The following is a 13282-nucleotide window of genomic DNA, read 5'->3' as shown; positions in this document are numbered from 1 at the left end:
TGTTTTCATACAGGAAGCACTAATCACTGAGGGATTCTGGGTACTATCACCCTTCACAGGAAGTAGTTATCCCCATAGAAACACAAATGCATTCTGGTATTACCTGGGAACTTCTGCTCACCAGGAAAGGATTATGGGAGATAAGGTGTAATATTTGTGCTTTAAAAAGAGCTGAAACTTCATTAATAAAGGTCACCTGTTGAATATCATACTTTGAACTAGGAAAAAACAGATTAATTTTAATGAATGGAGCAAAGTTCTTAAGCTAATTCAGATAAAAATTCACAAGTTATCAAGATGTACATGCTGGACAGGAACTTTATCAAAACGTGTTATCAATCACGTTTAATCATTTAAAGATAAGTTTAAATGATGTTTCACATGATTTGATCTGTGGGTGATTTATGTTAATATGTTAGAAAACATCTGAAGTGAACAATCTGGCATATAATGCTGCATCATTTTTTGAAGTAGGACAAAAATCTTCTGAGACTATGGCTGTGTTTGGGGTGCTTTGTGCTTCCGTAAAACCTACCTGTACCTTTTTTGGGGGGTACTTTTTAGTAGTTTTATGGTGTGGCCTTTTACCTCAATCATGAAAGTAACAAATCGTGGGCTGAGCGCGAAACTATTGTAACTGTATATGAATAAAGAACAAGATACAATAGTTTCGTGCTCAGCCCTCGAAATGTGCGCCTGCTACAATCAGAGGTGCTTTTTTTCTCCGCTTTAAGTTTTCAGTCACTATTTTTCATTACAATGACCTAATCATTATGTCTTTCCAGCTTAACAGGTGAAGAACAATAAAAAATGTTCTCCAGGCACTCAGGCATGGTCTCAGAACAGACAAGGTCAAAGGATTCCTTACAAAATGCAACATACCGGTACTCAAGCCCGGTTAAGTACTAAAGTGCAATATGGATTTCAAAATATCAGGCAAAGATGACATGCAAAGTCATATTGTAGCCTTGAACTTCTTGAGCGGGCTTGAGCATGATTTAATCTCTTAATATAAGACCCACTTAAATATGGAAGACCTGGGATGTGAAGACCAGTTTGGCACATACATTGATTGAAAATGACAGCTGCTGGATCAACTCCTAAAATAGATTGTTTGAACGATTTACAGTCCGATGGACATGTATCATGCAGATTTCAGACATCTTATACATAAATGATATAATTTATGTCTTAAAATTTGTGTTTGAATGGAACCCTTTCATAGGCTGACAGATATGATGAATGGATTTCTATTCATATCACAGAGATGACCTTACTAAACAGCTAAAGCATCTTTCTTCACGCTGGGCCAGCCAGACAGAAGGATTCCCCCATTTTCTGTTTTTTACTTACGTACATACACTACATCTAACCTTAAATAATCTCCAAGTTTCAGATGTTGTATCTTTTTTCTTTCTAAAGATATCTTCCGAATGAGATAATATCTCTGTATCTCGGACCTGCTGCTGTGTATTTATGTATACCCTAAGAATATATCATACCGAAGATGCAAAGAGAGATATCAATTTTAAATACAGCCTGGAAAACCTTTATAGAAAGACCGGAGGTTTTATTTTTTTTCATCAGAAACAAGCAGGTGTACATAATGCTTGTGCCTTTGTAGTGATACGTAGATAAGCTTTAAGGCTTATACCTCTTCAGGCAAAAACGTAGGATGTAGCCAACATTCTTTTTTGCCTTGATATCGTCATTGGATGACTTTATCATAAGCAAATTGTTTTGAGGACTACTCACATCTATTATCAGGCATGACGTTTGTAACCAAACTGCCAGTGAAATAAAATTTAAGATACCTCCTTTTTCAAATGGCTCTGAGATAAAATTATTAAGTTCTAACATAGATTTGACCCCAGACAAATTTCATCAATTGAGATTTACCTAAAACAAATGACAATATACATCAAACCAAATTGTGATCAAAACTGAAAAATATGCAAGAGCCTTGGATGCAATTTCAGGAACACTGTCAAGGAGTCATTATAGAAGGGTCACAGGGACTCTTCACAATGTGATTCATACTCCGCTCAAAACATTGGCACATCGAGATAAAAAATGAAATTGTTTTACTTACGGTGAACATAAGTTTACAAGATCTTTGTCTGTGGTATTTGGATTGAGTCCCCGTATATATAGATTTGTCTTGCTGAGCTGCTCTGACCCCGACTGGCTACCCCCGCTGGACTGAGATGTGTTTGGACTTGCGGCCGGCATACTGCGCGGAGTGTAGGTCTGAAAACAGAAAACAAAATCAGTAAGACAATAGAAAACTTAATGAATTCTGTCATTTTTTTTTTCAAAATGAAATAACTTCTGTCTGGCTAGGAAAATAATTTTCCATTTTCGTCATCTGCCATGTATCAAGCAGAAATTGGATTATTGTCAGATATCATAACAGTTACAACTCGAAGGAAGTTTTACTTAAATAATATTGAAACCTGTCTAAAACACATCCTGTATCCGTATGGTTTATACAAATCAATATGCTGAATATACAAACAATAATTATCAAAGAATATTGGTCAAATCTGTGCAACAATTCTAATAAATTCCGTATTTCTCAATATCTTAATCTTTATATATAAACACAGTTCATGATTTTTCACATGAAATCTGCTAACGATAGTATATAAATGAGTCACGACTCCAAACAAGTGTTTTCCGATATGTATGAATATAATCATGCAACATTTAAACAACATACACACGACAAATAAACGAAAATGGTACAACATATGCCACCATTAGCTTTAAATTCTCCACTTGGATGGTATTCCAATAACAATCATGTGTACATGACAACTTGGTTATCAATCACACATACAGAGCCTCAGCTTACAATTTGCATTAGAAACACGCATTTCTAAAACAGACTCTCGCAAAAGATACAAAACTTGATTTTTTGCCATACCATTAGCATATCTAAAAGCAAATTCTCCATTTATGTCTATGATAATATCCAGATATAATTTTTTTAAGTGAAACTTCGCCAATGCAGTCTCGACTACAGTTTCTTAAACCATAACACTTTGTTATTTTGTCGTATTTACTCGGACAGAATCAACATGTACAACATTAGGTTGACAGGAGCCATTTTTTATGTTTTTAAGTAGAGTCTGGCTGGTGACAACTGTTGCCCAAGGGGCCGAGCAGGACGAGGTTTTACGACAGTAAGCAACACCCTTGTTATTGATGACCATCAGCCCCTTCCTTGACAATGGCAACAGTAATTGAAACAGGTAGAAGGGTAAATTTCATTTAAATAATGGCGAAACACTTGTTTCATTTTTATATCCGTTCGCATACGTAGTATTTAATGAACACAAGTGACTATGGCGTAGAGTGTAAGTTACAAATAAACGAGCAGGATGCTGCTAGCATTTCAGACATGTGACTATACAAATGAGATCTCATGACTTAAATACAACAAATCCTTACTACTTTACACATGATGTATGTACATACATGTATATGGTTACATCACAAGTTTTTGCAAATTTTTTAACAATAAGAGATATCGTTGCCGGAAACTAAACCAGAAGTACTTAAACAAATAAAATCTCACCTCTATACACTTGTAAAAAAAATCCCCGAGTTAATCTCAAACTTTAATCACAGAAAAAAATGGGTGTATCAACTCCAACACATCTATTTTTAATCTAAATATACTATGTACTCCACAGTAAATTTTTCAAAACTAAATCGGAGAAAAGCGAGTATCTATAAAATTATATCAGTGTACGGCAACATTTAATGACATATATCCCAGTCGTTCCTGAATGTAAAATGTGCGCATCTACCTATCTTACTTATCTACATTGGGGCAAAGCTACAGACCTATGCAAATTTACTTTTCTACTTTAGTATAGAAATATTTGATTATATATGGTTGTCCCACCTTCATACATTAAACACTACAACCCTAATCTGCGCTGATTAAATTGGAACATATCTGAGGGTTGACCACAAGGTTCAAATGATAACAAAGGCCAGAATGATTTAGTTGCTACGTAATTAACAAAGTAACACAAATAAAACTTGTAATTTACAAAGTTACACAAATGAAACCCATAACTTACAAAGTAACACAAATGAAACTCGTAATTAACAAAGTTACACAAATGAACTCGTAATTAACAAAGTTACACAAATGAAACTCGTAATTTACAAAGTTACACAAATGAAACTCGTAATTAACAAAGTTACACAAATGAAACTCGTAATTTACGAAGTGAAACTTGTAACTTACAAAGTAACACAAATGAAACTCATAATTAACAAAGTTACACAAATGAAACTCGTAATTTACAAAGTGAAACTTGTAACTTACGAAGTAACACAAATGAAACTCATAATTAAAAAAGAAACACAAACACAATGAAACTCCTCAAATGAAACTCATTTCTGCTCAAATCTACAATTAACAAATCTTGTGACAGATCTGCGTCACAACTTCTGTAAGGACTGGATACTTCAGAAGTTTGAACAGGTTTGAGTTTTCTACTGTAACTTTTGGTATCTGTCGTATTTTAGGAATTTTTAGATCGTCCCTCGATGAAAACATTTCAAAACTGTGGTACATGTTTGATCAAGTTTGATTTGACTATGGTCATAAAATAACACACAAACACTTAATTTGAAAATAAATCATTGCAGATTTATGGTTTAACTGAACAAAAATGGTTGAATATTCGATAAGAATCAACTAAGTGAATTTTTATGACTGTAAACATTGTAAACACAGCATTTTAAACTGACGGTTTTATGCATTATGCATTTCAATTTTGACATTTGAAATTTTGTAATTTATAGTCTTGACATCTCGCTTTGATGTATCAATGACTTTTTACCTTGGCAAAAATACAATTTCTCCTAAAATTGTTTTAAAATAAAGATTTCATAAACAATGTTTTTACCTATGTATGTCAAATGAAAATCAATGAAAAACAATTAACATCATTTCTAACCTTTATCAGAGAGAATGATGATCAGGCGTTTATGAAGAGCATTAAAATTTTGATTTTCATAGAAAAAGTAACAAAATTGTGGCGTAAAACCAAAAATTATAGAGATTCCAATAAAATAAAACCTTATCAGCCTAATTAGTACAAGGTTAATCAGGAATAATGGATCAGAACACTGAAATAGTAAGTAAAACACCAACTGCTCTAAGTTGTGTAAGGAGACTCCAGGTATCATGGGTTCCCAGTGAAATACAAGGGAAAATGGCTGAATAGACATGAACTGCTTAGGTCAAACCTGGCGCTCGAGCAAACAAGCTGTTGCATTGTACATATTTACGTTTAAAAACATAGAAGATCATGGGCTGGATGGAAAATGGAAAAATGATTTTATAAATCGTTCAACTAAAAGATTACTCAGGTTATGCTTTACTGTAACGTTTTGACCACTAAAACATTGTATTTTACCAGGTACCATGGTTTCTTCAAAAGTAAAGTTTTTATAGCATCAATATCATAAATTCTGAAACTCATTTTCAAACTGCAGCATGGTGACTTACTCGTCATAACTATTTTGTATTCTTTTTAAGCCTTACCCTGCTAAATTTCTATAATGAACTTGTCAATCTTTCAATTTGGACAGTACCATTTACTGTTAAAAGGGGTGCTAACCAAAAAGATACTGACTGAATAGCGAACAGTGCGGATCTTGATCAGACTGCATGGATGTGCAGGCTAATCATGATCTACATGGGTTGCAAAGGCAGAATCTCTTGCCACCAGCAGGCTGAAGGTTAAAGACCTAGACTGTCAGTATAGTGTTAAACAGTAGTTTGACTGACGCTTTCAGATATCGGCAGTAAACAAAACAGTAGTGGAGCAGTTATTAACACATTTGCAACAACAGTTTGACACAGGAATGCTCCAGGACATTTTCCATATATCATATAAGTGTCATATTTATATGACCTTGCTTTAATAGGTCAAAACTTGTGATAAAATGATTGATTAATGATGGCGGCAAAATAAAACAGTGGAAGGTATGTTACCACCCTGCTGGTATCCATCTGTAAGTTTGTGGTGCCCAGCATTCAGGTTACCTCTAAGTCCACTTTAAATGTATTTTGTTACTCAATCTACTGGTGACTCAAACATTGGCAAGATAAAAGAATTTGGTAATGTCATCATTAATAAGATGGAAACTGACTAGGCTACAATGAGTAATCATTACTTATACAGTTTACCTGTATTTTAAAACAACGAAGGATAAAAAATATCACAGAATTTCGAAATACATTTACTTATCAGCTGGCATTTGTAATGCATAATTGTATTTAGCAATATAAAAAATAAAATACCAGCAATTAATGTTGCTTGAAAATCAATGATTCATCAACAAATAGTTTTCAGCAGGTAAAAAAAATGGCATATTGCAGTAATGAAATTTAAGTATTTCCAAATTTTTCAAAATTCTTTAGCTGAACAGATGGTTTCTGTAGGTCGACCGAGTATCTTGTGAATCTTCAATTTATACATGGTCAGGTTCAGAAATTTTAAAACCAAGTTTGGAGACCAGTCTGAAAACTCTTTCATCTGATTGGATGATTATGAGCTCATTCTTAAAACTGACCAATGGCATAGCAGCATTCTAAGACTGGTTTGCAACCTAAGGAAAAATTATTCTCATGATTTGTGTATTTAACCTTTAAGCCTGATGGCAGCAACTAATTCTGCCTTTGCGACCAGTGCAGAGATCAGTCTTCACTGTTCGCTATTCAGTCAGTAAATTTTCAGTGAACACCCCTTTGAATAATAAGTGGTACTGCCATTAATTAAATGATGGAACAGTCCATTTTAGAAATTTAGCAGCGTAAGGGTTATAAAGACTTTCAGTGAGAGTGATTCAGATGAAGAAGATACTGGAGAACAAATGGGAAGCTGTTGATTCTAATGAAAATTTTCAATAATGCTGTCAGCACTTTATTTTTTCAAAGCCAATTTCAAGATGATTTGCATAGCTAACGCCTCACAAACTAGAAAATTATCTCAATGCAAGCAGTAATCAGTAAAAAAAAAAAAAAGCTATAAAATCTAAAAGAGGAAACAAAATATGCTTTTACTGATAAATCCCTAGCGCTGTAATTAAAGTAGTGCGATAACAATTCGGCATTGAATATTAATAGAATTTATGGCTACAGTGCATTACTTCAAAACTTTGTCAAAACAAAAAAGATATCAGAAAAACAATAGAACATACTATCTAAAAGGATATATCAGGTTTCATGGAGTCTAAAGAAATGAAATACTATCTTTCAACAGATTACCCCAATTTTGTTATTGTTGTAAAATAGCTAAAATATTTCACTGAATTTCTACAGCAGATCGAATGCAAAGAATTCTTCTATCCATATGTTAACAAATTCCTTTTTCAGGCGCAAACTTGGACTGAATAGATCAAATGGTCTAAAAGGTTACTGCTCTGACTAAAATATTGCATTATACAGAGGTGCATGAAAGAGTTACTGTGAAATCATTTAAATTCGCTGTGTCTCCTGAAAAATTACTTGAACTGACCCGAAAGATTTTTTATTACACCTCAGCAAAACACATATGACCAGTTCCAGAGAGCTCAGCAGTTTTGGAATATGTATTCTATATAAATATGAAAAAAAAAAATATTATACACTTGACACATAATTAATGACTTAATTACCAACAACCTGAATCAGACACAAAGATTTAATTTGATTGATCTCACATTAATTTTAATTGCTAAAATACAACCCTGATGAATTCTAATGCATTTGTTTACAGTTATTACAGTCACATAATGTTGATCATTTCAGTAAAGAATGGAAAAATTGTTACCGCAGTCATCGAAGCATGTCAGTCATTGACTAAGATCAGTTCATAAATAAAGATTTGTGAAAATATTTTGTTCCCATCAAATTTTTCCAATCATTAACATCTACTATGAAAAATTGTGGGGTAATAATGGCTGCCTTTAGGGTATAAATGATTGTACAGTTTGATATTAGTCAATTGGAGTGATTGTTCCGATACAAAGCTGACAATCTTGCCCATACAACAGTTTCACTATTATTTACATGTACGTCGGACAAAAATGTATTGACATTTTATACAGAAACAGTTTGGTTTGTAACATTAGATTTAACTGGATTTGATTTGTATTGTTCAAAACAAACAACTGTATCCAAAGAAGTCAGTTTTAAACTACAGCCTCAAAATCATTTTTTGGTTTTAAACAGCAGTATCTTTGTTTTGTTGCACATTCAGCAATCAAGATTTAGATGGTTCGAAAAGTTCACTAACTCAGCTAACATTTCCTCTGATAGTTACAGGAATAATAACAATCTGATGAAATTTCTCCTTTCTCCTTTGGGCATGCCATTCAAAGCTCACCTAATGGACTTAACAATTAGATTTGACAATACATTTAATGAACAATCTAAGTGTTATTAATAATATCTTGGCAATATCCTAATTCATTTACTTCAAAATGTAATTTATGTCAGTTGTCCTTATACACACCTTTACTTCAAATTAGCCAGATCTTTTATGCCAAGCTCTATTTCAAATGGACAGAGCAGGATCAAAAGGAGCACCTTGATAGACACCCAGACAACATTTAAATAGTACCTGCAGAGATTGAAATCACCCATACTTATAATTAGCCATCCTCAATATTGTAAATTAGCCCTTCCTCCACCTAGACCTATTGTCAAAGCTGTAATCAAGATGTTTCATAAGTGTCCACAAGCATGTATTTTACCTGTTACTTTGACCATTATGACCAAAGATATCGCGAGACTTTTGAAAAACTACATGGCCTTGAGGGTACATACACATCAAACGATAACTATCTAATCACCATTACATTTCAACTGGACAGTGCATTTAACAAAGATATAACAAGGCCTGTACATGCTATTATTACTTGTAATCATGTTTGTATGGCAGTTTCACTGTTAAACCTACATAGTTTTTGATACTGTAACAAGAGACCAACTTCCGACTCTCAACTTCCGTCTACTTCCCATTAAACATCATCTCCATCATGCATATTCTGTTTGCAGTGCATTTAAATGAAATTATAACCATGAACTCTCATTAAATTTCAAGACTATCTTATGTTCAGATTGAAATTAAATGTGAAACTTCGGGTATCATTTCTTATTCAAATTCATCGCTTTTATCATCTACAGTTTCCTTGCTTTCATTTAAATTCAAATTTAATCATGACCAGAGACTTCCTACAGCAGAACATAACTAATGCAATCATAATTAAACTGCATTTTACAGAAGGATTGCAATTTTTTTTAATAATGATCTAATTATTTGATCGTGTAATTCGAAACTCGGAAGCTCCGGATTGTTCCAGACGATTAATGACTAGAGCAATTGTTGTAGAATTATTATTGATATTGATCACTTGACGATCGTCTGACACGGCTGCATCCATTTCCGAAACTGAGCAAACAAATGGCAGTTTAAACAAAATTTAAAAATAGATAACCGGTGCTGGAAAATTACATGCTGCATCTAATCTCTGTTTAAATATTACTTCTGATATGTTAAGGTCATGCCGGGTATATTGTGTGATTTCTGAGATACTGATCTAGTTCTCTGCACGCTACAGATATATGTGAACTTCCTTACAGAAAATAATGTATATATGACCTTAAATAGACAAAAGTGGTCTGACCGGTCTCCTACGTCAAGTGGGTCAAGATGGCTGACTTTAAAACACGTAAGTGGCCCTAACCACTGCAGGTCTGAATTCCACAGAGTTTTCTAATGTGAAAAAGCACATGCAATAATAACTATTTAGCATATGGAGTCATTAATGTAAATATAGTAACCTAAAATGTGTTGGTGTGTCTTAAAAGCTGAGACATAAAGAGTATAACAAAGTATAACAATCTTATTCGAACATATTCACTGTATGTGTGTGGTATCAAACTCGTGACCTCTTGACTGCCAGTCCAAAGCCTACCCTACCGATCCTAAATATCATTTGGGTTTACTTTTTATATCTGATAAACCATCCCCTTTCTTTTCTATTCAATTATGGCAAATTACCAAAATACGCTGTTTCAATGCGTCCCATAATCAGCTGTAATTTCATAAAACATAAATGCAAAGAAACTGCAAGTTGCTATACATTTTAACAATGACTAATTTGCATAATAGTGGGAGATGAAAGTTTAAATGCTTCAAATTTAGAATACAAAAGGAATGATAATCTTGTTAAATGTGAAAAAAACAATTTTTGTGTCAAATTGGCCGAATTTTATTGTCATCTACAAATAGGATGAATGTAATTTACAGTGTTTAACAAGTAGCAATTTCGACATTTTTCACTCATGAACTGGTGTCCGGAAATGAAATGATGGTTTTTCTTTCTGCAACATTTTTTTTCATAAAATGTCAAATGTTAAATCTGAAATATCAGTGGCATGGAATGTTGCTTTCAACATCACTTTTTACTACAACATTAATTTTGTCATTTAAATCGGGGAAGAGTGTGCACAGTATGAGATTTTAACAATAACAGACTTAACAGAATGGACGACACTTAAGATTTTCGTCAATAAAACAAATCTTTTATTAAGCCTAATCTTGTTCCATATACTTCCAATATTGCACAATCAGGAACAGCCCCCCCGCCTTTCATTCAGATTAAAACCCACTTGCAGTTAAGAATTTGGATTTTCCTAATCTTGGATTAACATTTGTACAATATAATCTGCGACATAATTTATGTCACTTATGTTATTTGTTGAATCTTCTCACTTCCTCAATAGAAGAGAGCGATTGCAGCTTTCTTTAAAAAAAATATTCTAAAGCGAATTACATAAGACTTGGGGAGAGAGAAAAAAGCTTCGAGTTCGAAAACCTCCGAAATATTTAGCAATTGATTAAGAAAATTGCCTTGTGTGATAAATCTTTCATTGTGATGGTACTATACGGCAAATCAATATGGACAAAATAATCCAATTTATTAATCTCGGGAACTTCTGTAGGATTTTTAAAGACAGTTTATCGATACAATTAAGTCCCTTCCTTTTATAATTCTGAATGAAAATATTTAAAGTACAAATATCGACAAATGTCAACAAATACTATGTGATCTTTTCCGTTCTTTTGATAAATACTATTGAATCATACGCTACTGATTCACAAACAACAGGTGATTCTTCTTTAGGAATGTAATCTAGAAAAAAAGCATATATATTATTATAGTTTTAACGTCAATAATATATATTATCATCGAATAAGAAATTTTTGATTACATGTAATTAAATAAAACCATCCATTTAAACAATTCAAATTCAATATAGAGCTGAATTAATTTTTTTAAATACCTTTTTCTCTGTAATATTGTCTCCTCCTTTCAAATAATTCGTCTTTTTCACAAAAGTATCCCTTAAATTCTAACGTAAAATAATATATGTACGCTCCTAATTCGATGTGAAACTCGTAATAATTCTTACCCCACAAGTGTCAAGTTTATCACCCGGATCCTTTAACTGACACTGACAGAAATTAATATCCGTTTATGGTCAATAGCTCCCCCTTTGGGCAAACTGATCCCCTTTTACTCGGCAAACGTTCATGTATAATACCACTGACCTGAATTGACTCCTGGGATACACAATTACACTGTCAGAATGCAAGTTAAAACTGGACGGTTTTCTTTTCATTCACTAATGCGATCGCTAAATCACAAAACACAACAATTTATTGAACATCTCTGCAGAATAGTTATAATCGCTATATCCACTCAAAGAGTAACCGACTCCAGTTTTAGTCGTATATTTGACAGAAAAACACTTGCTCTAAGGCGTTTAATGCTTCATCGCATACGTGAAATGCAAATACAATCAGTGTTGCATGAAACGCTCTTCACCTATACTGGTATAACTCTACACTTACTGATACAAGCACCTTTAACCACTCAAATGAGAAGAATTTTATTTTACTGATCACTATCTCGACTATAAAGTGTGGGGCGTACAAAAAGTATGTGGGAGTGAATGATAAAAAAATAATAAATGACATAACTGTGTTAAAGCAACACTTAAGGCTACACAAATGTTTTTTTTAAAAAGAAAAATATAATGGTTTCTAACTAAATATTTTTATTTCATAAATGCTTTACCCCCCTTTGACACTAATGGTTTAAATTAGAAATTCTGACACTAAAAATATTTCAAACTGGGATAAAAAACAAAACAGAAAAAAAAACAGCTGTTAGAAAGTTTTTAGGCCATTTCTTAAAGATACTGACATTGACAAAAAAATTTGAAATTTGTTTATTAATGTCAGCTTTACATTCTTTTGAAATAATTCTTTATTAAAGATATTCAAGGTACATACATTTCACTTAAAAGAGTTTATTTTTAGATACAAATCTTATTTTTAGATACAAACTTTAAATGTATAAAATCCTCATTTATTATTTATCATTTTGTTTGTACAACATTCACAATTAAAAGTCAAGTCAAACAGTCATTTGTTAAAAAAAACTTCCAGTTTCTTTTAGTGCCAGCATTGTATACTGTGCTTAGTTGAACATATATCAGGTTCATACTACTTTACACCTGACACAGAGTACTGTTAAACTTCATACACACAAACATGTTAATTTTATATTTATATGGATATTATGAAGTAATTGTTCCTATTTACAAATATGACTTTTGGTCTAATGTATCTTTAAGATTTACAATTGTAATACTGAACGAAACGTTTTTAAGCTACTGAAGCAGAGATTTTTTGTTTTCAAATATATACATTCAAAGTTGTGCACTTTCAAATACATTCTACTTTGGAAGCTGTGTTAAATATTGGACCGATGGGTGGGGCGGGGACTTTGAAACTCTTATCAATAAAGTCAGCAAGTGACATTGCTGACTCAGAGAGAAATGCAGATATGCTACATCCTACTCTACACGAGATAAAAAAAAAACTTCGAAATTACACAATATAATCATTGTTGACAAGTAGAGAAAGGCCCTTAATCTATCTATCGGATGCATATTCAAACGCGAGAGGAAATCAGTCCTTGGACATTCCCGGATAGTATCTGGATGTAAGACATGGTACTTAGAGCTAGATGGTTAACGACAATATTTTGTTAAGGATATAACAAATAACTAAACAAGTATAAGATATTTATTTGAATATCCTTTTCCTTGTTTATCAAGGAAGACACTTGAGATGTTTTTCAATGTACATGTACTCAGACATACGTAGAAAATATCAAGTATCATATT

General features: G+C 32.8%; 1 protein-coding gene across 21 annotated transcripts in view; it reads right to left on the bottom strand.

Annotated features, from left to right (window-relative positions):
- The window catches only part of LOC123531388 (RNA-binding motif, single-stranded-interacting protein 3-like), a 202307-nt gene that overhangs the window by 38107 nt on the left and 150918 nt on the right, over positions 1-13282 (bottom strand). For 15 of the 21 annotated variants that reach the window (XR_006682415.2, XR_006682416.2, XM_045312277.2 and 12 more), the window contains one exon: positions 2093-2250. Coding sequence is in view for 19 of the 21 variants with exons in the window: in XM_045312277.2 (XP_045168212.2) it covers positions 2093-2250 (158 nt within the window). In the remaining 2 variants the exon portion in view is untranslated. Of the gene's footprint in view, positions 1-2092; positions 2251-2456; positions 2602-2929; positions 2975-3583; positions 3783-11368; positions 11945-13282 lie in introns of those variants that run through there. The other 6 variants (XM_045312291.2, XM_045312290.2, XM_045312292.2 and 3 more) reach the window with 6 other exon arrangements.

Source organism: Mercenaria mercenaria, chromosome 11, assembly GCF_021730395.1.
Source record: "Mercenaria mercenaria strain notata chromosome 11, MADL_Memer_1, whole genome shotgun sequence".
NCBI lineage: Eukaryota > Metazoa > Mollusca > Bivalvia > Venerida > Veneridae > Mercenaria > Mercenaria mercenaria.
This window is presented reverse-complemented; position numbering and strand designations above follow the sequence as displayed.